The following is a 26137-nucleotide window of genomic DNA, read 5'->3' on the forward strand; positions in this document are numbered from 1 at the left end:
TATCATTGTTTGACATTGAAAACATTTGAACTGCTTGAAATGTCAATTCACTCGAAATTTGAATTTAGCTGAAATTATGAGCCTAGATCATATTAGAATATAATATACAAGAAAAATGTAAAGTTTATGTGCCAGAAATTAAAATAATATAAGATACAGTCAACAGTATATGTTGGCAGATGAAATTATATAATTCAGTTTAATAAATAACACAATAAGTCCAAAATTGCATATACATTATTTTTGTAACTAATGCATGTCGCATTTTGGTTTACATTGCTAAATTATTTAACAATACAAAAAAATATTTCTACTCATTAAAAAATGATTTAGAATTTTGTTTCATGTGTCAAAAATTCATTTCTTAGGCATTGGATATGGAATATTTAGCAAGTTGATCTTATATTGAAGAGTGCAGATTTTACAAATTAATTCACCTAAGATTTGAACATAAACAATAATCTTTATTAAATTATTGATCGAACCGCGCACCTTGTTTTCACAACCTGGTACATACATTCACTGACTTTGACTTTTCAACTTCCCGAAAAAGAAGTTCCCTAATGCAAAATGCCACTTGCATCTAATTTTATATACCATTGTCATCAGCTTTCTTCCCCCTGTGGCATGTGTGGAATTCATGTTGATGCCAAAATCAGGAAAATCTATTAATCTTTCCCTTTTTCCAAAAAAACTTTTCTTCTTAAGACGCCAGAATGTCATAAAGGGCCTCCTGGAAGCATTCAGTCTTGAAATGTCATGTTACGGGTCACCGATTTTCAATAGAGACATCTGAGGAGCACCCTTCCTCTTACAAGGGGTAAAATTTAGACATTAGGGTTATGTTTGATAGGAAATTAATGAAGGGCTGGATGAAAAGACAGAGGATAAGATTGTCTTGTCAATATTTGATGATCAACTGTTATCTTTTTTTGTTCTAGATATCTATAGACAGAAGTCCTCCTTGACCAATTGGACGCCTGCCAGAGTGGAAAAAGGTGAAAGTGTAGAACTACGTTGTCTTGGTCCACGAGGAAACCCCAAACCAAGACTGCGTTGGATCAAAAACTACAACAGCAACTTTTTTGACATCAAAAAATTCACCAAGAGCGTCAACTCCTTGGAAGATGAAACCGGCAAAAGCACTAGCTCTTTAGGAAAAGGTAAGGTTGATATTGATTTTCACCATTTTGATTTGATTTAATGCTGATCTTTTACCCAGGTGTGGATCCCAAAGGCAGCATCACTTCTGATTCAGTTCGTGATCCGATTTCCAAAATTGACAGTGGTTTGTCTGATGTGTCCAGTGTTGGTGTAGCGAGTGGTAGAAGTGGTAAAAGTGGTGACAGTAGTGATTTTGTGGTTGATAGTGGTAATAGTGGCAGTGGTTTTGTGGACAATAGTAAGAATGCTCTGGATCCTAATGGTGATGGCAACGTTTTGGTCACTGATGAAGGGCATTTGCTGATCAATAATGCCAGATTGGAGGTAATAATTTGATTTCACTCTACATACATTTGACTTTCTGAAGTGTTATCAGATTTATGCATTCGGGTTTCTTGATTATCATTATATTTCAAATTCTGCTAAATTAATTTATATTTTAAATTCACTTTTTGTATTCATATGTTAAATTCTGCAAAAATTCTGTACGAAGAACTTCACACTTAATATATTTTAAATTCTATTTTTTAGATTTTTTAAATTCTACATTTAAATTCTATTATAATTTGATTCTATAAATTTTATTATGCGTTATTTACATTTAATATGTTTTAAATTCTACATTTTCAATTTTCACATTTTTCGCATTATATAATTTATATTCTATGAATTTCAAATTCTACATTTTTGCGTGTTTTTAAATTAAACTAATTTTGAAATACTGCCTCATTTTTTTAATTTAACCTGATCCTAAATAATGTTTTTTAATTTCTAGGAATTTTGGATACAATATTTTATTAAATTCTACTTGTTTCAAATTCAATACGTTCAATTCTATGCATTTTGAAATTTCACGTTTTTTAAATTCCATGCGTTTTTAAACATATATTTTTTAAATTCTACACGATTCTTTTCAAATAGTACTATAATTATTTTTTTTTTTTTAAATTCTACTGGTTAACTTATACTTTTTTTCAAATTTTGGGCATGGTTTTCTAAGATCTATGTTTTATATTTGAATTCTTCTTATAATATTCCATAAGTTGCTCTTAAAACTGTTGAAATTCTATTAATTTTGAAATTCCATATATTTCATTATATTTAAAGTTTTTTACGTTTTTCTAAATAATACGTATTTTTCAGTTTAAGGTATTTTTTAATACAATATTTTATCAAATTCTGCTTGTTTTCAATTTAACACAAAATTTATATAAAATATACATATTGAAATTTTGTGATTTTAAAATTCCTCTTCCTCTTCCATTTTCATTCAATATTCTACAATTTTATAAATTCTATTGCACCATGGTTTCCGGAAGTCTAGAATTTGATTTCCGGTTTCTGGATCACATACCAATTTAATTTTCTTAGTTTCCGGTTTCCAAGATTCAAAGTTCTTGGTTTCCGGGTTCCAGGTTCTTGATCTAAAATCATACATGCATTCTTACCATGAATTCTCATCATAAATACGTTCTTAGAGTTGTTTTTACAATTGCTTTTAAATTATTGATACTCTTAAATTCTATATTTTTTGTAATTCCATATCTTGTGCATTCTATTTCGTCCATTTTCATTCAATATTCTACAATTTTTCAAATTTTATTGAACCCTGGTTTCTGGAAGTATAGAATTTGATTTCCGGTCTTCGGAAATTCCTCTTCCACTCCATTTTCTGTTTCCGGTTTCCAAGATTTAAAATTCTTGGTTTCTAGATTCCAGGTTCTTGATTTAAAATCATACATACAATCTTACCACAAATTCTTATCATAAATACTTTCTTAGAGTATAAATATATAAATGGCTTTTAAATTATTGATACCATTAAATTCTATACTTTTAAAAATTCCATATCTAGTGCATTCTATTTCTTCCATTTTCATTCAATATTCTACAATTTTATAAATTTTACTGAAGTCCGGTTTCCGGAAGTCTAGAATTTGATTTTTGGTCTTCGGATCTTCCTTTTCCTCTTCCATTTTCTTATAATTAGTTTCTGGTTTCCAAGATTTAAAATTCTTGTTTTCCGGATTCCAGGTCCTTGATTTAAAATCATACATACATTCTTACTATAAATTCTTATTATAAATACATTCTTAGAGTTGTTACTTTAAATTGTTTTCAAATTTATCATACCTTTAAATTCTACATTTTTAAAAATTCCATACTAATTGCATTATATTTCTTCATTCCATGTTCATTCAATATTCTACAATTTTTCAAATTTTATTGCACCTTGCTTTCCGGAAGTCTAGAATTTGATTTCCGGTTATCAGATCTTCCTCTTCCTCTTCCATTTTCATTCAATATTCTACAATTTTCCAAATTTTATTGCACCTTACTTTCCGGAAGTCTAGAATTTGATTTCCGGCCTTCGGATCTTCCTCGTCCTCTTCCATTTTCATTCAATATTCTACAATTTTCCAAATTTTACTGAACCCTGGTTTCCGGAAGTCAAGAATTTGATTTCCGGTCTTCGGATCCTCTTCCATTTTCTTCTTTTCCGGTTTCCATGATTTAAAATTCCTGGTTTTCGGATTCCAGGTTCTTGATTTAAGATCATGGTTGTCAGGTTTACTTGCTTTAACTTTGGTGTCTTCTAAATTTTCCAGGACAGTGGCAACTACACCTGCATAGCCGAGAATATTTCGGGCAGACGGATTAGTTCCCAGGTCATGCTGACAGTATATGGTGAGTTGACTTTAATTTTTAATAGACTTATAAAGGCGTATAAACTTGCTCTCTTATTTTATTACACTCGCTTATAGTAAGATTTGCGAGCAAATAAAAGATAAAAGTCTTTCAGTACAAAGTTAGGCTATCTTCAGGAATATTTATAAGACCGTTTTTAGAGAATCTAATAAGCTTGCTCTGTTGTCTTAGAGTAAGATAAGAGCACGAGAAGGAAAGTTGATGATGATACTAGCATAAAACATAATACTTTAAAAATATTTTAAACTAGCTGACCCGGCAAACGTTGTTTTGCTATAATAAGGTATATTCTAAACCATTTCTAGAGAATCAAAAATATTAATACTTTAAGTGCATAAGGATCTGTTGTTTGAATGCTGTATACAATTAGATATTATAAAAACAATAAACCCCATTAGTTTGTCTATATTTTGTCAATACAATCAAACTGCAAGTTTTATACACTTCTATAGAAAACATCGTGTGATCCAATCCGAGTCTTTTTTGGTCTTTCGGTTTTTGGTCTTTATTAATTACGTTTCAAGTTTTTCAGATTCTTTTTGGATTCTGGATTTTTGTGTATAATTGTAAATAATACTACTGAGCTTATACAAAATTTTCAAATTTTTGCGAGGAGAGATAAAAAATGAATTAAGTATTTCTTCTTTGAAAAGTTTCAAGTTATATTCGATGAATTGAAGTAAATTTAATAAAAAGTATATAATAATAAGTCAAATTGGACCTTTGTGACATGCAGGGCGAGGCACAAAGGTCCAATTTGACTTCGAGCAATATAAACTATATTGTGAAAACCATAACAATTATATCACAACAAATAAGACATATCAAACGAACAATTATCTGACTACGTTCAGTAAACTGACTTCTACTTCATCATTGTAGAAATGTGCTTTTTTGATGTCTTCCAAAAATTTGTTATCTAGACCTTTTTATCCTATACGCGGGGTAACTTGTAACGGGCAGGTGGCAAAAGGTTTAAAGCCTTATTATAATTTTAAAGGTATTTTACAAAATAATTACATTTTTAACTAATGCAAAAATTACGGAAGAAAATACTTTTATTATGGATTTTCAAAGATTACCGTTTATCTCCCCCATTTCAAAGATTATCGTTTTCAAATCAAGTTTGTAGCTGGCTATACATCTTTTTTCCTCTACTTTCAAATATTGTTGTTAAACCATGCTTAACTTTACTGATTTTTGGCACATCGGTGGTGGACCTTTTTAATCCCGGACCTTCATATATTACTATCTATTCTGCGATAAATTATGGGAAATTATAACTGGAAAAATGTTATTCGACAAAATGTCCATTTGATCGATACCAAATTTAGGTTCTGAATTTAAATAAGATAAATAAAAAATAATATAACCTAGAAAATATTTTATCAATACCAATGAGTATATAATTATACAAATGAGATCTTTCAGAACACCGTGTTTGAGAAAAATATGCCAAAAAGTGCATTTTCATATTATCATATCAAAAAAGTTTATATTTTGAGTCTCTAGTAACACTTGCGGCCCGTTTACTAACGTTTTTGTATATAAATAAAACTACAAACAAAACTACTTACTACAAATTTATCATAAATAAATAATATTCGCGTAAAACATCCTATTAAACATAATCGAACATCATCTGTCAAAAGCGTTTGACATTTCACGTAATTGCCACGTAATTGTTTTATTTAAATTACGCTTCTACAAAATTTTCAAGTTAAAAATGTAAAGTTTCTACGCGGATTTGAAATAATTTCTCACCTTTTGGACTTTCTCTGGATTGGCACGAATTTTTCAAGACTAAGACTGGCCAAATCGATTCAGACGTTTTCGAGCTTCATTCGGACATTTGAAAGAGAGCTCCATTTTTATATATAAGATATATAGCCCCTGGTTTATAGTTTCTTCAAAAACAAAGTTTGAGAGATTTTAATTTGCTATAAGATTTTCGGTTTAGATTTAAAAGATACAAAAATATAAATGAATGTTCTCGTATCAACATTTATAAAAATATTTATAAAAAACGCTTGTTCATAAGAGATTTTCAAATAAAATTCAAGAAAAATTTACAAAAATATCACACTGCACGATACGTGTATGGATATTAACCTCATCAAGAATATACATTTTTGAAATATTTTAAAAATATAAGCATCTATAAGACAGTTGTCCACTAAGACAAAGTTTTAGGGATTTTAATTAGCTATAATTTTACTTAATATTACTTTCCAATTTAAGACGTAAGTACGAAGTTATCATTAAAAATATAAATAACTACCCTCAAATTTCGTTTCTGCACATTTATGAAATTGCTACATTAACAATATTTAACTTCCCGTATGGTGAGTACCAATAATCGCAAAAATCGAAAATATTTTGTTTTACATATCTTTACGTTTCAAGGTCTCCTGAACATTTTGGCATACCTTAGGAACAATGGATGTATATGCAGATACAAACTTTTGTCGACCATTTCAAGAGCACGGATCAACCAATTTGAATGATTCAAAAACATTTTTCTAATCTAGGGGATCTAATAAAAAAATGCCATTTGGTGGTCAAAAATGATCATTAGACATCATTTTACAATCAAATTATCAGATATTTTATAGGAATGCTTATAAGTACAAATTTTGTTTAAATGTTTGCCTAGATTTATAATGTCTAACCGTTAGCTATTGCGACGCGGCGCTTAAGCGCTTCGATTTTTCGATTCTAAAACAGCTACGCAGCGCGATCGCTTTGAAAAAAAAATCAGAAATTTCAAATCGATTTAAAAAAAAATAAAAATTATCAAAAAACTAAATTTTTTAAAGTTTTACAAAAAAGTTTCAAATGTGTTCAAAGTTTTTGAATAATTATAAAGCTCTCAAAAATATTAAATTAGGTATTTGAAGATTCAGCAATTTGCCTTAAGGCACGACGCCACTTACAACTAGTTAGATTATTTAGGACAAAATTAAGTATTTTCGAATATTAATAGAAATTTAGAAAGAATCTTGGTGCGATATAAATTATAGTATTTAGAAATCGTTTGGAACGTATAAATCTCAAACGTAAGTCTCTTAGCTGTAATAGATTAAAAATAGTTTCTCCGAATAATATATTACATGTATATATAAGCATATATATATATATATATATATATTTATATTTATATAAGTATATAAACATATATAAATCAAACAATTATAAATATAGCCAATATATAAATTGTAAGAAGATGCATTAGTGACCCGCGAACATTTTGTTTACAGTACAACAGGATATTTGGATTTATATGTATATATATATATATACATGTGTATATGTATATATGATAGGATATAAATTATAAATACATATAAATACAAATGAAAATACAAAAAAGTCTTCTCGTACGGACGAACGGAGACCACACACGTTAGGAGGCGCGTGCGTGCTTAGCAATTATATCGGCTCATCTCTCTTTTGATTTTTTTTGTTTTTTATTTTGGCTTTGTTCCGGGCAGGTAGAATTATAGAATTATATATATATATATATATATATATATATACTAGATGACCCGACAGACGTTGTCCTGTACCCATTCTACAATTCAAAAGTTCCAAATTTCTTAATACCCTATATTTTTTAATATCCTATTTGATGTCCCACCTTTGTGATTCATATATGGTCTTAGCATAAGCAGTATAAGAAATTCAGAAAAAACTAATATAGTATCTGCGGTAAAAGAACAAATTCACACTTGATTTCAACACCCAACATTATTGCTTCAATAATTTAGTCTTTAATTTTAATAATCTCGTACCATATATCAGTTGCTTTTTGGCAATTATAATTTCCAAAATACAGTTTTGTTACTAATAATTTAATAAACATTAATGTTTATGTTCAAATCTTACGTGAATTAATTTGTCAAATCTTGTTTATATGTGCACTATTCAATTTAAGATCAACTTGCTAAATATTCCATATCCAATGCCAGACAAATGAATTTTTGACACATAAATAAAATTCTAAAACATTTTTTTTAAAAAGTACAAACATTGTTTTGTGTTGTTAAATAATTTAGTAAAATCTGCCAAATATATACTGTTGACTGTATCTTACATTATTTTAATTTCTGGCACATCTCAGCTACTTTTCGGCAATAATAATGTAGGCATTACATTTTTTTGTATATTATATTCTAATATTATCTAGGCTCATAATTTCAGCTAAATTCAAATTTCAAGTGAATTGACATTTCTAGCAGATGACAGTTTAAATGTTTTCAATGTCAAACAATGATAAGTGTTTTTTTGCAATTTTTGCTATTTATTTTTACAATATTACTATAGTTTTATCTTTTATTAAATCTTAAAAATTTCCTTTGACAAACTCTAAAAAAAATTTATCAACATCCGAATAACCGTTTAGGAGAAGTATCAAATCATATACCCGTACAGAAGAATTTTATCTATAAGATATATGTACATGTAATATATTTTTCGGTAGTCTAATAATCGGGCATAGCATCAATAAAAACATAATTTCTTTCAAAAATTTATTTTAAATTCATACGTTTCGGCTATAATCCTAGTCTTCATTCAGTGGAAACTAAAAATAAAATTAAAAACTAAAACAATTGAATTGGAGTGAAAAGAAAAAAAAAAGTAAATAGTACTTACAATTAGTTAATCTTAGTGTTAAATGGGAAGATTTTAATAATCCATGGTATCAGGATATGGTAATGCACTACACTATGTATTATAAACATTAAACTTATAACTACACAATATTTTCACAAAATACTAATTTAAAAAATCACAAATAGTTAGTATGTTGTTCGTACATTGGTTGAAGTCATAATGGAGATTTTTTTAAATATTTTTACCAAGATTCTACATATGTGTGGTACTATTTGCGAATACTTTGCGCACATTTTTTATTGTTTTGTGAAAATTTTGGAAATTTTATAGCATGTTGAGTTCATTGCGTTTATTTATTGTTCTATTGTTATAAATAGTCAAAAAAGATCCTTCCATATTTCTTTGTTTAAATAAATTTTGTTCTAATTATAGTAACAGTCAGGTTAAAAAAGTCTATATTGTGTTTAAAGTGTTAATGTGGTTTGCAAGCATAGTTTTAAATTATCTAGGTTTTTTATAATTATTTTTATGTTGTAATCGTTTAATCAAGTTCTGGCCCGTTTCTCTTATGTAAATCCAATTGCAATTAAGACAATTTATTTGGTAGACGAGTTTTCTATCTCACGTTGTTTGATGATTATGATCTTCTAAGTGCAACTTTGAGCTTTGGTGAAGTTGACACTATTTTTTGGTTATTAGATAACATTTCTAGGACCACAGTCCAAAACAATGATATAATTGCCCCAAGTTCTCAAGAAATAAGACTTTTTTTTAAACTATGAATTTAATATTTGTAAAATCGGCCGACTTTGAAAAGCTCTTCTATAAATAAATTTTACTAAAGTATGTTGGCAAGTTTCATAAAAAGTTGGAACATTTAATCAGGTATAAAAAATGATAAAATTATTTAGTAATAATTTTATAAAGTAATTTTGTGATTGAAAAATTTTGAGTAAAAAAAAAACTAAAAATGACATGATTTTTTGCAGTTGATTTTACTTACATTCAGTTCAGATGTTTTGCTCTCGCTTTTTTATTTATATTTTGATTTGATTGTATATCTATTATATTTATTTATTTTTATATTTATTAATTTTGCAAGCCGTCAGTATAATGATATTATATTGAGGCTCATGTCAATATTTTACAAATTTAATATAATTTAATTAACTATATTATTACTAATTCATTTATTATTTAATTTATTTACTACAAACTTATTTATATATAGTTATTTTATTTATTTTAAAATATAAATAGTTTGTTTCATGAAGATTAGTGTTGAAAATTCATTATTTTACATTTCAAATTTTGCGCCATTAATTTGAATGCAACCGAGCAATAAGCCATCAGCGTTAGACCCCTTTCCTAGATCTCTGAACATAAAAATCAAAATATAGAAACATCTATATTAATATATTATATTTGAATATAATATTATCTAGAATAATAATATTGATTTTTTCCAAATTTCCTAATAATCTTCCACCTTTTACCTACTCTAGTTTTTTTTCTTTGGCCATGAGTGCGGAGTTGGCAGTAGGCATTAAAAAAACAATTGAATCTAGGCAGTATATGACAACTGTTCAAAAATTATTTTTTGGAAATAAAACTCAAAGTTACATTCAAAAATAACTTGATAAAAATAATTTGTCAGTATGTGGAAACTTATTGTGGAAGAACGAATTAGTGTGGAACGTTTTGTATTCTTCTTGTATGGATTCAGTATAACCCTGATCCTAACTGTGGCATATTTTCGATGGAGAGTTAGGGAATTTATGGCTGCCTAAATGTGACTGAAAATTATAAGAAAAGTTTTAAGATGGAGGACAGGAGCAATAGTTGGTATGGTCTACAACTGATGTTCACCATTTTGCTGAAGAAGACCCATAAGTTTTATAATTTGTATATTGTTTTCCAATGTCATAATTGACACTGAGCTCGCACATACATAGCACATTACTAAATAAAAATCACTGTAATTTAATCTTCTTTAATTTAATCACTAGGTGTAAATAGCCTTAAGGCAAGTTACATGAACTTTCCGATACGTGTGAATAATCACCTTGATCAATAAAAATTGAAACTCAGCTATTTAGTTAAAATTAGTTCAACTATTTTTCCAAAGTAAAATTTCCGCATTTACTTACGTTCCGGTTTGGCCGGGACAGTCCCGCATTTCAATTTAGCAATAATTGTCCCGGATTCAGAATTTGTGTCCCGGTTTGTCCCTGGTTATCGAAAAGTATAGGTTCAAATTGAATCTTTGCAATAAAGTGATAATAAAATTACGTTCACCCATTAAATATCTGAAAATTAGTGTTTATCCATATTAAGTTCAGATTGTTAGGATAGGTTATTAAAACAGGAATTTTTAAGGACGGAAATAAATATTTAATTGAAATGAAACTTTCAGATTTTATTGTTATGTATTTCAATATTCTTCCCAATTTTTTTTGTTAAAATGTATCTTATAATGTGCCGGGTATAAGCATTTTGCCGACGCGCTACGAGCGAGATTCCGCTTATACTGTCTTTGCCAAAAACTAACTAGCACGTCTCGTCGTCAACTCGAATCGAATGTATTTTGAATCCGATCCGATTGAATCAATCAAATCGGATGTACCATTCTCGCAAAAACTACTAAATGATTGTAACTATTTTCAGGAGATCTGTGTACTTAAATATTTTAGAATCTTATAAAAATGTAAACGTAAATTTTCATTTTCTATGGATCCAAATTATTGGCAAAGGTTACGTACCAGCATACAGGAAACTGCTTATGATCTACTACATTGTAACACTATTTATCCTAGTTGGTAACCCTGCACCATCCATACTTATCGGCTGCTAGATGTTCGCATATTCCAATAATAAGATAATTTGTATGAGAAACAATAAGCCTTTCGTATTTTACGTAAAATTTTCCAAAATGGAGGAAGAGGGAAAACGTGCCAATTGCTTCAATCTGCTGGAACATCTTTTTAGTATGTCAGATGAGGAGGATGAGCAAGATGAGCAGGATGAGCAGGAAGCTATGGTGTGTGACGATACAATGTATATGTATACATTTGTAGAAATATACATTTATATGCGTGAGCACGTATGCACGTTTTGTCATGTAATAGCATCTGCAAAACGCACACCCAACTCGAAAGACAAATTTACACACACACACACGTGTATAAGTCAGTATCGAATCTGTCACCGATGACTTATTGGTTGACTACGTAGCTAAATTAATTGTCATGGCAATAAAATATATGGTAAATTGTTTTTATTTCCCGAAGGAGAAATTTACGTTTTTTTTTTTTCAATAATCTGATTTGCTAATTTTCAACGTTTCAATGACGTGTTTCAAATCATTCTGAATCGAATGAGACCAAATTTTGAAAAATACGATTTGTTAATTTTATGTTTTCTTGACGTTTCAAGTCATTCTCAATCGAATGAGACCAAATTTGTAAAAAGTATGTGTATGTGAAAGTCGATTTTTGACCTTTTGTCGACGTATTATATATATATAGGCCTATTATATTATATGACTAGCAAACCCGACGAACTCCGTTTCGCCACCAGATGGTTTCGTGAGAAGGATGAAGATTTTTTTTGTTTGTTTTATATTTGAAAAGTAAAAATTTGATTTTATTGCACAACAGTAATGAGTTTATTTCGATTACAAAAATGAAGTATTTTTTAGTTGAACTTCTCTAAGTAAATGAAAGTGAATCCGCAAATTATCCGTTTCATTGAAGTGCTCTTTGGTAAACCACATTTTTTGTTTTTTGGTCTGGCGTTAACACAAACAAAACGGATGGTTTTCCAACTCGTGAACAGGCAACGTATAACTGCCCATGTGAAAAACAATGATTTTCTAAATAATCTATTTAAAATTTATTCCGCAAACACTAAGCGATTGGCCTTGCGACTTGTTTTTGCGAACGCAAGGCGAATTGGAAATTGCAATCGTTTGAAGTCAAACAGAAGACCAGTCGGAATCATTGGTATGTCACCAAATCGCCAGCAATTTTTGATTGAATGGTGAAATTCAGTGCGTGTACATCATTATTCTTTGCGGCAAGAATTGCTCGTTGACTTAACCAAGCATAATTCTGATAATTCTCACTAATGTCATTACTCAAATTTTTAATTACGGTGCGTGAAGTTCCAGCAGCTTGCATTAACGATGCCATGCACAACTAATTTTCTTAGCTATAAACCTTGCGGAGCCCGAGACCTTTCCAACGAATGCAAAATTGTCGAAATCGGTTCGTGCGTTCTGGAGTTATTACGTCAGGAAGGAAAACCCGACTTATTTTTATATATATATGTATATATGTAGATAAGGCTATGATAAGCGGATGAGTTAGAAAAAACATCAAACTTAAGAATTTCGACGCTCGTTTAAGGGGGGAGTTGTCTGCTTTAGATGCTTAAAAAAATGTTTTTTGTTGCAAAAATGTCTTCAAAAACTAGCCAAGAATATATTCCTAAAATTTCAAAAACAAATTCATATTATTTTTGGAATTTCAGAAGAAATAGTGAGCAAGCGTCGAGCATGTATAAGCGGAATCTCGCTCGTAGCGCATGCTAGTACCCGGCACTAGTATGCTGGTATAAGCAAAATGCTAGTACCCGGCACATTATGACACATTTTAACGAAAAAAATTGGGTAGAATATCGAAATACATAACAATCGCTTGGAAGATAAAGAGCAAATAATGCTTATAGTTTTAAAATAGTTGAAAATGACGGAGCATCCGATTCGAATGATTCAAAAAATATTTTGCTTGTGTTGTGAGTGTGAACAAATGATTAGGTTTTGGAACAAATGATTAGGTTTTTTATTTTCAAAAAAATGTTGATGATTTGGATTTCAATTTCAGTTCTAGTTAAATTTTAAAGCTTACATATATACTTGAAATAAATAATTTCAACTTTGCAGTTAAGTTTATCTTACTTAGAAATATGAGATAAGACCCTTCATTCTAACTCCGCTTGATTAGCTTCTGTTCATTTATCTTTTACGTAAACGTAATCATTCAATTTATAAGCTTTTATATATTGTCTTCAAAATATGAATAATGAAAGTCACAGTATTTATAAGAATCTATTTGAAAACATTTAAAATTTCTCTAATACTCTATTATGGTACTGCAAGTACCAGCAGTTTAAATTTTTTTAAAAATGCCTGAAATTTTTTTGGAAGTTTTGGTTGTGAAACGTGCTGATTAGTTTTTAGTAGTTATCAGTTTGTTATCAATTTGATTATACGGCATATCGAGGAGTTTATCCGGTCCTTCTCAAGGCAAAACGCCACTTACACCTTGTTAATTCTATTTTTAAAGCAAGCATTGTTAAATCCGCAATGTCTTCAAGTTCTGCATTTTTAAAACATGCGTTTCTGCAATTCTGCATTTTTAAATACATACACACATGTATGTTCTTATATTATGTCTTGGCAAGATATTTGCTGCTCATTACAAAGATCTTGTTTCAATGATAACACTTTATGCCCATCTACGTACTTCTTGCACACAAACACGAATAAAACACAAACACTAATAATACACACAACTAATGCACACACTAATAACACATATGCACGTACACACTACACATACACACATATGTACGATGTACGTATATAGATACTCAACTTTACACACAAAGTTAATACATACATACACTAATAATACACAGACACAAACACAGTGAACACTTGCACACAAAAACTAAGTAAGGGGGACTGGGTACGGTTGTGCCACTTGATAAGCAATAATTTTGTTAATTTACCAGTAAGCTGGGAGAACAGTAAACTAGTGGTGCATGGCATCGTGCCTTAAGGTAAATTGCTGGAACTTTCTGTACCAAAAAATAAAATTAAAACTAGTGGGGCGCATGGCATCGTGCCTTAAGGCAAATTGCTGGAACTTCCCGTACCAAAAATTATTATTTTTTTAAAAAGGATTAACATTTTTCAAAAAAAAATTACTTTAAAAAAATTAGATTTTTGAGAAACTATAAATTTTTGACAAAAATTTACTTTTTTTTTTTAAAAAAAAAAGACTTTTTTAAGAAAAATTTATTTTGAAATATTGTGGCAACTCTGAACTTTTTTTCAAAGCAATCGTACTGCTTTCTCTGCATAGAGACAAAATATCGAAGCGCGTAAGCGCCGCGTCGCCGTCTAACGGATAAACATTGGTACTGAATCCATATGAATGTAAACAAAATTTGTACTTATTGTTAAAATCTCTATAAAATATCTATATATATATAATATAATATAATATAATATAATATACTCGTATATATGAAGAATAAAGAAACTTTTGGAAAACAATGTTTTTTGTTTTGAAATTTCTTAACTTTTTTTCAAAGCAATACTTTACACTACTTTAGCTGCATAAAGATGAAATATAGAAGCGCGTAAGCGTCGCGTCGCCGTCTAACGGACAAACGATGTTAGGGAACCATAGAAATATGAACAAAATTGATACACATCATTAAAGTCTCCATAAAATATCTGATAATTTGATTTGTATATGGCTTTTCTTTGCTTTTTTCACCCGATCTCCAAAACTGCTAGACCTGACTTCCCAAAAAATTCATCAGTTCTTCATTTTGTCAATACAAGTAAAATGTTATTTCAATTGAAATACTATTTTTGACGCTGTTAAAATGTATAGAATTTACAAAATATTTCAAAGTATAAAAAAATCTAAATTTTTAAACAGGTCAGTTTTTTTTCAAAAATTTAAAAAATCTCAAAATTGATTTTTTTTTCAGATTTCTAAAAAAAAATTGATTTTTTTTATTAATCATACTTTACGAGAAGTTCCAGCAATTTGCCTTAAGGCACGATGCCATACGCCACAAATTATTAAAATAAATAGAACAAAAAAACTTACTTTGGGCTCTTTAAAAGCAATTCGGTCTACAGATCATGACAGATCACTGACAGAAAGCAATAATGGGAACTTGTTTGAACAAACATACTTCATTTTTTCTCTCAAAATCAGTATAATAATAGCAATTATGACGACTGTCATTACAGTAACCTAGCACAACCGTACTAATTAATGAGCATTTTGGTCTACAGATCCTGTTAATATATAGCACTGACTGAAAGAAATAATGGAAACTTGTTCCAACAAACATACTTAATCTTTCTCCCTTTGGACCCTATATCAAAATCAGTATAGTTTTGCTAGGTTATGACGACTGTCACCACTGCAACCTAGCACAACTGTACCAATTATAGAAAAATTTGGTTTGCAGTTCCTGTTAATGTATAGCACTGACTGAAAGCAATAATGGGAACTTGTTCGAACAAACATACTTCATCTTTCTCCTTTCGGACCCTATCTCAAAATCATTGTAGTATAACTGTACCCAGTCTCCCCTAATATGTACATGCACAGACACAGGTCCAAACATTTCTTGGTATTTAATTAAACGAAGAAGCCTAAGGTCAGAAATGCAATTTTAAGATAATTATTTCAGATTATATATATATATATATATATATATATATTTCATATATATATATATCCATGTATAATTATATATAGAGATTATTTTATGAGGATAAGCCGACAGAAACTTAGGAAGAGCTTAAGTTCGCAGAAATCCTTGGAAACAATATAATTGTCGTATTTATCAAGTGGGGACAGGGGGCCGAGGGAGGGCAGAAGGATATTATTGTCATAATTCCAAATCTTATGTTGTCGGTCCCGTTTGTAGTCCTAATCGGGCAATACGAATTCTGGGATGCCAACTTAAGTGGTATCAGTAGTAGTGTTACCTGATATGCTTTTGGGATGAAACCGCAAAGTACACGGATTTATGTATTAGGATATATATATATATATATATATATATATATATATATACTAGCTGGCCCGGCAAACGTTTTTTAGCCATAGAAAAAATCTAAAAAAATTTCATTATAAAAAATAACTAATTGCGATTGTAGAAGTGTGTGTATAAGTGAAAAAGGCATTTTTTCATCAATTTTTTTAAATTTTTAAATTGACTTTTATGAAATAGGGGTTTCTGGTAGGTTTTAGGTGAAAGTTTAGGGCTGTATTTAATTACCAATTGCAACTAGCGGTGGATGGCATCGTGCCTTAAGGCAGTTTGCTGCATTTAAAATTAAAATTTAATTTAAATTAATTTTTTTGCGTTCTCAAAAACAATCGTTCGTCAATACAAGCAAAATGTTTTCTGAATAATTAAACTCGAATGCTTGGTTCTCTCAAAACTTCAATTTAGCTCCGTATCCCCGAAGCAGCTGGACCTGCCCTTGCCAAACACTAATCATAACTTCTACCCATCAGTAGGAATGGAATGTTTTTGGATCATTCAAATCGAATGCTTAGTTACCTCAAGAAGTCGATTTTTATTTTCTGCACTCTTTGCTCCGTATCTCCGAAACGGCTGGACCTGTTTTTGCCAATTCTTTTAAAAAATAGATTTTATTTTAAATCTTGCACTTTTTTTCAAAGCAATCATGCGTTTATAGACATGTCGAAGCGCGTAAGCGACGCGTCGCAGACTAACGGATAAACTTGGTAAAGAACGTAAAGAACCCAAAGAATGTTTACATTTCTTACTACATTTTTTTTACTTAATTTGTACTTATTATTAAAATCTCGATTAATTTTTTGGCCAGGCAGGTCTTTTGCTTGAAAAAGTTAATTATTTTTAAAAAATAGTAAAATTAGTGGGGCGCATGGCATCGTGCCTTAAGGCAAATTGCTGGAACTTCCCGTACCGTAATTAAAAATCTTGGTATGGAACCCAAAAAAAATTACACAAAATGTGTACACATTATTAAAAACTCTATAAAATATCTGATAATTTGATGTACATATGTCCAATAAACATTTTGGACCGCCAATTGACATTTTTTTTAACTTAGTTTTTTTTAGAGTCCATAATGGCTAGACCTGCCTTCCCAAAAATTTAATCAGTTCTTCATCTTGTTGATACAAGTAAAATGTTTTTTCAATTATTCAAATCGGACGATCCGTTCTCTTAAAAACTGAGTTACCGTTTTTGGCTCTTTTTGCCTCGTATCTTCGGGACGGCTAGACCTGTCTTTGCGAAAAACTAATCAGCACGTCTCCTTATCAATACAAATCGAATGTTTTTTGAATTATTCAAATCGGTTGATCGGTGTTCCCGAAATCATCGACGAAAATTTGTATCCGCATAAACACACATACACACACACATACACACACACATACATCCATTTTTTCTAAAAATAAGGTATGCCAAAATATTCAGAAACCTTTGAAACGTAAAGATATATAAAAATTTTAAGTTATAGTAATCGCAAAAAATCGAAAATGAAAATTTTTATATATCTTTACGTTTCAAAGGTTTCTGAATATTTTGGCATACCTTAGAAAAAATGGACGTATGTGTGTGTGTGTGCGGATACAAATTTTCGTCGACGATTTCGGGAACACGGATCAACCGATTTGAATAATTCAAAAAACATTCGATTTGTATTGATAAGGAGACGTGCTGATTAGTTTTTGGCGAAGGCAAGTCTAGCCGTTCCGAAGATACGGGGCAAAAAGTGCCAAAAACGGCAACTCAGTTTTTAAGAGAACGGAGCGTCCGATTTGAATAATTCAAAAAACATTTTATTTGTATTGACAAGATGAAGAATTGATCAAATTTTCATGAAGGTCTAGCGGTTTTGGTGATCTAATGAAAAAGTAAAAAAAAGCCATCTGGCGGTCAAAAATGATCATTAGACATATGCACATCAAATTATCAGATATTTTATAGAGATTTTAACAATAAGTATAAATTTTGTTTGCATTCCTTTGGGTTCCGTACCAATGTTTATTAGTTAGACGGCGACGCGGCGCTTACGCGCTTTGACATTTTATCTCTATGCAGTTAAAGCAGTACGATTGTTTTTAAAAAAAGTACATAATTTCCAAAATATGTCAAAATAAAGAAAAAGCAAAAAAAAGTAATTTTTTGTCGAATTCCTAGTTTCTCAAAAATCTAATTTTTTCGAAGTAAAATTTTTTCAAAAATGTTAATCGTTTTTAAAAAAATAATATTTGGTACGGGAAGTTCTAGCAATTTGCCTTAAGGCACGATGCTCTAATTGCCTTAAGACAGAATTCCACTTACAGCTAGTCATTTTCGATTTTTTTGTGATTACTATAACTTGCCCTGCGGGAAGTTAAAAATTAAAGCTTTTTGCAAAAAATTTATTTCCGATACGAAAAGTTCCAGCAATTTGTTTTAAGGCACGATAACAAGCACAACTAGTTAAAAATGCAATGATTATAAATGCAATAAAAATATAGAATTAATAAATAATATGTGGAGAATTAACATAAAATTAATAGATTATATATATATGCATTTAACAATTTTCTAAACAATTTTCGAGTGATAGTAACGTAAAACGTATCTTAAACAAGAAAGCGTATTATGCAAGATATAATTGTGAGATCAAGAAATCAGCGTTTTAACGCAATTGTACTGTATATATTAAAAAAATTCCACACAATAGTACATCATTTTTAATCAGAAAACAAACAACACTTCTATATCCTAATTCCGTCGAATACTCCTAAATCATCTTCTAATGCAATTTAAAAAAATATGATTATCAATTTAGACAATTGAATTATATGCAAATCGTTATCGAAGGAGCCCCATTCTTCTGATAGGGGCTCCCTTTTGTCGCCGAAGTCTCAAAATCTCACATTGAAATGTTCATTTAGTCCTTTTCACAACACGGGAGGACACGTATTTATATTATCATTTAATATATATATATATATATATATATATATTTGTATATATATTAAATCCATTATGTAAATTTTATGAAATTTCTTAACTTAATAAAAGGGAAAGCAGATTTCCTTAAGGGGGCGCAACGGCGCCCCCGGCGTTCATTGTGCGAAATCGCTTTCGTTATGTTTCATTTAGAAATTTAAATAAAATTGTAACTAGTGGTGTATGGTCTTGAAAGATAATAAGATAGATTTTTTTTAAATATAATTACATTTGCAAAATACTATAACATCTAGAACATGGGCGAATAACATAAATATAAATAAAATAGAGCACAAAATAAAGGATACTATAGATAGTAATGATGGTTTTTGAATACTACAGCATTTTGGAAATATTATTTTAAATTTGACGTTATTGATTTTTGATTTTTTTGCAATTGTTTGTTTTTAAATATTATACTCTTAAATTTATATTTTCAAATATTGCATCCTAAATACTGCATTTTTTAATTTCAAGTTTTTTAATACTGCATTTTAAAATACTGTCTTGATTTTTTTTTTAATAATACTCTATTATTTTATTTTAAAAACTGGTATTGCATGGCATCGTGCTTTAAGGTGGTGGTGGTGCTTTCTGTAGTGAAAATTAAATTTTTTAAAAAAGCTTTAAAATTATTTGAAAATTTTGGAAAAATGCGATTTTTGAAAATTTTAAAACTTTTAAGAAAAAAAACGATTCCTTTTTTAATAATTTGATTTTTTTATTTTTGTTGCTGTTTTAGAGAAAAAAATACCAAAGCGCGTAAGCGCCGCGCCGCAGTCTAACGGATAAACATTGGTACGGAACCCATAGAAATATAAATAACATTTATACTTATTAATAAAATCTCAATAAAATATCTGATAATTCAATGTGCATATATCTAATGATCATTTTAAACCGCCAAATGGCATTATTTTTTTATTTTTTTATTGAATTTTTGAAAACGCTGGACCTGCCTTCCCAAAAATTTCACCAGTTGTTCAGTTCATCAAATAAATCAAGTGAATCATTTGAATCGGACGCTCCGTTCTCTCAAAAAGTGAAATACCATTTTTGACACTTTTTGCGCCGTATCGTCTAAACGGACAGTCCTGCCTTTGCCAAAAACTAATCAGCACGTCTCCTTATCAACAGAAATCGATTTATTTTAAATCATTCAAATCGGTTGATTCGTGTTGTCGACGAAAAATTGTATCCACACACACACATTTTTTTTTTGTAAGGAATGCCAAAATGTTCAGAAACCTTTGAAATGTCAAGATTGTGAAATTTTCATTTTAGATTTTTTTGCGATTACTATAACTTACCTTGGGGAAAAAGTTATAAATGTGTTTTTTTCAATATTTAAATTAATTATTTTTCCAAATTTGTACTGTATTTTTAAACTGCTACTCAAAAGTGATGAATATTATAGTTTATAGTTTATAGTTTATAGTTTAGTTTATAGTTTATAGTTTGGTGAAAATTAATTAATAATTAATAATAGTTTGGTGAATATTAATTAATTAATATACTGTAGTTTTAAATTCTAGATTTTTAAATTGTTTATACTATTAATTTTATATTATTAAATATTGCATGTGGAATTTTCCAATTCCACAATTTTTGATACGGCATTTTAAAGTTTTGTCTGTTTAAATTTCACTAAATATACACTCTTATTTTGTAACTATTTTGTTTATAATTATATCTTTGTAATTATTGTTGTATAATTATATCTTAATTTTTTGTTTTTAAATACTGCATTTCTGAATATTGAACTTTAAATACTGCGTTTTTGAGTTAAACAATTTAAAATGTAGCGTTCTTTAAGAACTGGTGTTCAAAATGCTAATTTACAAAATACTGTCTGTTTAAATTCTTCACTTTTTAATTCTTTCTTATTAACTTCCCATAGGGTAAGTTATTGTAATCGCAAAAAAATCGTATATGAAATTTTTTGCATAAATTTACGTTTCAGAGGTTTCTGAACATTTTGTGATACCTTAGAAAAAATTGATTTTTGAACGTTTGTTTAAATTCATGTCGACGATTTCGGGAACACGGTTCAACCGATTTGAATGATTCAAAAAACATTCGATTCCTATTTATAGAGAGATTTACAAAGGCAGGTCCAGACGTTTCGTTTCAAAAAAATTAAGATTTTCAAAAAATCTAATTTTTCATTTCTGAGCTTTTAAAAATTTTATATTACGGTACGGGAAGTTTCAATAATTTGCCTCAATGTGACGATGCCATGCACTACTAGTTACATATTGTGCTGTCAAATTTTGTATTTTTTAATGCTCATTTTTAAATTTTGAATTTTTTAATGCTCATTTTTAAATTTTGAATTATTAGATGCTGAGTTTCAAATACTTGGTTTTCAATTACTTTGTTTTATCTGTATAATTAATTTAATTTCTGTGTTTTATAAAAAATATACATTTTATGTTTTAATTTTGTATTTTTAAATACTGTAGTCTTGAATATTGAATTTTATATTTTAATATTGCATTTTTATATATGCTGTTTTGAATATTAATTTTTATATTCTAATGTTGTATTTTTAATTACTGCGGTCTTCTATAGTGAATTTCATATTCTAATTTTTTATTTATAAATATTGCAGTCTTGATTATTGAATTTTAAATGATGCGTCTTAACTTGAGAATTTTAAAATAATGCCTATTTTATTATATTTTAACTTTATATCTCAAATTTTATATTTAAAAAAATTGGTTTCCTAAATATTGAAATTAAATACTTTGTCGCAATAATCAAGGTAATGGTTGATTAAACATCTTTTGCCTTATACTTTGAAATATTGTTGTTAAAAAATTCTTAACGTTATTTAGTTTTGAAATATCGGTGGCAGAGCTTCTTACCCGCGGACCTTTAAGCCCCGCTCTACCATATATATATATATATATATATATATATATATATATATATAAATTCATATCTCGAATATCATCAAATGTCGGTTGCGCACATTCGGTGGCGGTTATGGTGGAGGTTCGTTCTTCCGTTGGCGGTGTCGGTCTAATATTAAAACCATTCTCATGTAAATTCGGTTAAGTTAATAATAAAGGTAACAGCTTTTCTTAAGTATTAAATTCGAGACGTTTAGGGCTGGGACGTTTATTCAACCGCCACGGAGGGGAGGGGAGAGGTGAAGGGACGAATTAAGAACCGGTAACACCCAACCCTTTTGCTTGCGAAGAACAGATATACATACATAGATAGATACATACATAGATAGATACATACATACATACATACATACATAGATACATAGATACATACATACATAGATAAAGACATAACAAACAGTATAACAAATTCAGAAAGAAGTGTATTATTTTAGTATATGCGGTCAAAATCCCGTATCATATTGGATTTTTTCGCCCAAAATATTTTTTTCAATAATGTTGCCTATAATTTTTACAATCTCGTACCATATTTCAATTGGTTTTTAGTAATTATAATATTTTAATACATTTTTCTTGCTAACGATTTATTGTACATTATTATTATAATTTTTACAATTACCTATAATTTTTACAATCTCGTACCATATTTCAATTGGTTTTTAGTAATTATAATATTTTAATACATTTTTCTTGCTAACAATTTATTGTACATTATTACTTAAGTTCACATTTTAAGTGAGCTAATTTGTCAAATCCTCTTCATATGTGCACTATTCAATCTACAATCAACTAATATTCTATATCCAATGCCAAACAAATGAATTTTTGACACGTCAAATCCGTCAAATTTAATTACATAATTGCATCTGCCAATCATATATTTAATTTTAATTAACATTTTAATTTTCATGTTGTTATGCCATAGTTTTAACGAACATTCTAAAATATTAGATTCTTAGAAAAGTGGATGAATGTGAAGTGAAAAATAGGAAGTGCGCGTAAGGTTCACACGCGATTGAAGTAAAACTTATTTACTACTGTACAATATGGCATTTAAGTAAAAATAAATACATCATATAACAATTTTAAATAATGTTTATTAGTAATATGGTAACACTGGTGATGCACACATTTATTAGTGTCAACCATTATACACATTTATATAATGATAAATTATAAATTATATATTTATAATAGCATTAAAAATATTTATAATATTTAAAAACAATAATGTAATTAAAATTATACTTCAAATATAACATGATCGGTTTGTCATTGTAATTAGCATTTACAATTAGAGAAATGAAGTAATTGCTGATTGATAAATTCTATAATATTTGTTCACACAGTGAATTATGTTAAACAACGCCTAGACAACTTTGCAACTTCACTCATTATGTAATAATTGTGTTTGAAGAACTTCATGTTTTAAAATTAACATACATTCATTGACTGCTTGTTTTTTTTTTACTTTTTCTCTGGAGATATAATCTCATTCTTTGAACAGCTGTAATAACTGTCTTGCCCAAAAAATATTTTCCATTTTAATAACTTCAAAGAATTATAGAAACTACGAATAATATAGAAATAATTTCTAATCAATAAAATTACGTTTAGTACACGGCACAAATGTTTAATTTGTTTAATTATTTTCAAGGAACAGGTGAAATATTCTGATTCAGGCATTTTTTATTAAATCAAGATTTGTACTATGATGTAACTTTAAAATGTTTATTTATCTATGCCGATTTGCTTATTGATATAGTTACGCATACATCGTTGATGCCGATACGCATACAACGACAGATCTCTATTCACATACACGACGACTGATCACAATCGACCCGTATAGAAATGATATCATCGAGAATGACGAATTATTGGTATTCCACTCTTATCTTATCTTATCCGCCGTAACGCACTTCCGTTGCATTTGTACGGATTTACAACCCAGTCGCGCCTAAAGAAGTTTTACTTCAAAAATTGTGAAACAAACTTGAATAATCTGCAATAGTTCCTAGCATTATAATTACCTACAACAATTTGGTTTTTACCTATAAATTACTGATGTTTTTGATTTCTATTGAATAAGGAGATTATTCACACATGTCGGAGTGTTGATGCAACACTTTTCTTATGTTAAAATGCCACTTACACCTGATATTTTATGTAATTTTTCAAATAAAATTAATAATAAGAAAATGGACATCCTGGGAAAATGAATTTAAAAATTCTAATCTTTTAATGTGCCCACAATAATACACATTATAACTTATGATGCAGAATATAAAAATGCAGAGTTTATAAATGCAGAACTTGAAAATAATTCCAATTTCTTAATTACCTGAATCAAAAATGTACGTTTCTAAATTGCAGAATTCAAAAATACCGAATTTTAAACTGGAAGATTTAAAAATGACGTTCTACTTGTTTTTCATTAAATTCTATCTAATTAGTAAAACACTTCTTGATTTTTAATTTATTTAATCATTTTTTTAAAATTCTACATATTTAATAAGAAATTTAAGAAATATGGATCTAAATCAAAATGTAGATATTTAAGAATGGATAATTTGTATAATGTGGATTTTAAATTCTACATTTGTTTAAATCTACGTTGTTATTAAGTTTTAATTCTTTCATATATTTTACATACTACATTGTCCACAGGTATTGTTGAAATCTCTTATTTATAATATTTCACGTTTTTTTAATCAGATCTCCCAAATGCCTCACAAATCTAGATAGAACTATACACAAATCTAGATCTACTATATAGAAAAGTGTCATGAAGTGAAAAGTCTAATAGTTGTCAATATGCCATTGATATTGTAGTCTAATGTCGTCAATAATTAATTTTCTTTCTTTTCTTCTTCAACAGTTGATGGTGGCTGGTCCGCCTGGTCTGCATGGACACCTTGCGATTGCCCTTTGTCTCAGAGGTCATCCCAAGGTAATTCCAGGAGCCAAAGGATAAACTCATCTCAGCAAGGACACGACCGGATAACATCATCAGGTAAACTATTATAATTTGGTAATATTCAACTCTTCAATTAAGGCAATAAAATGATGTAGTTTAGAAATGCATGTAATCGAATACCTCTGTTCTACTTAAAATCGATACTTTTTATAATTTTCAATTGTTTATCTAACTTCTTTAACCGATACTATGCAACTCCTGCCAACATTTTATAAAACAGGCAATTTACGTCTATATCTAGTAACTCCCTTTATGCTCTTTTCACATTTCTTGAATTTTTTCCAGTTTTCTTGGAACTTCATCTACCTCTTTCCCAAGTCTTCTACATCCACCTATCTTCTCCAAACCCCTTCATGAATTTCTTAAATGTTATAATTTTTCCTTCTTTTCTGTACCAACAGCAAGAAGTTCTTCTCAACAAGGTCGCAAAAGGATCAGATATTGCAACAATCCAACTCCTGTGAACGATGGCAGAAAATGTCCTGGAAAAAATGTCCAGAGGACATCGGACTGCGCACAATGTCCTGGTGAGTAACAGAATTATTAGTTGCTAAATTATGGTTGGCCGATTTTGGAAGAAATTATTTTATTAAAATTAATATCCACCTGATTTTAAAGTTTGCACCAAAATTTGTCTTGTGAATGGGAAAACTGAATTGAATGAAAAAATTTTGGATGCTTTTATTTATTTATCTTTGGTATCTTAAAGATCAAAATTTGATCTCATGCATGTAAAATTAATTGAACAGAAGGTTCAAAGTTCAAAGTGTAGTATCTGGATTATTGGAATGCTACTCATTGAAACCCGAATGTAAATAATAGTTTATGAATTTTGGATCATTAGATATTTGTGCTTGATGTCTCAAGCATCAACAATTCGTCTCCTAAATATATGGAGCGATTCTGCCGCACAGCAGAT

At 29.2% G+C, this 26137-nt stretch overlaps 1 protein-coding gene across 1 annotated transcript in view; it reads left to right on the forward strand.

The window, feature by feature from the left end:
• The window catches only part of LOC113391065, a 101900-nt gene extending 76147 nt beyond the window's left edge, over positions 1-25753 (forward strand). The window contains exons 6-10 of the mRNA XM_026627039.1: positions 942-1163; positions 1223-1488; positions 3774-3852; positions 25120-25254; positions 25620-25753. Of these exons, the coding sequence (XP_026482824.1) occupies positions 942-1163; positions 1223-1488; positions 3774-3852; positions 25120-25254; positions 25620-25753 (836 nt within the window). The remainder of the gene's footprint in view (positions 1-941; positions 1164-1222; positions 1489-3773; positions 3853-25119; positions 25255-25619) is intronic.
• Positions 25754-26137: the final 384 nt, after the last annotated feature.

Source organism: Ctenocephalides felis, unplaced genomic scaffold, assembly GCF_003426905.1.
Source record: "Ctenocephalides felis isolate EL2017-DRISC unplaced genomic scaffold, ASM342690v1 CF-g0.4_SCAFFOLD_00845, whole genome shotgun sequence".
Taxonomy (NCBI): Eukaryota; Metazoa; Arthropoda; class Insecta; order Siphonaptera; family Pulicidae; genus Ctenocephalides; species Ctenocephalides felis.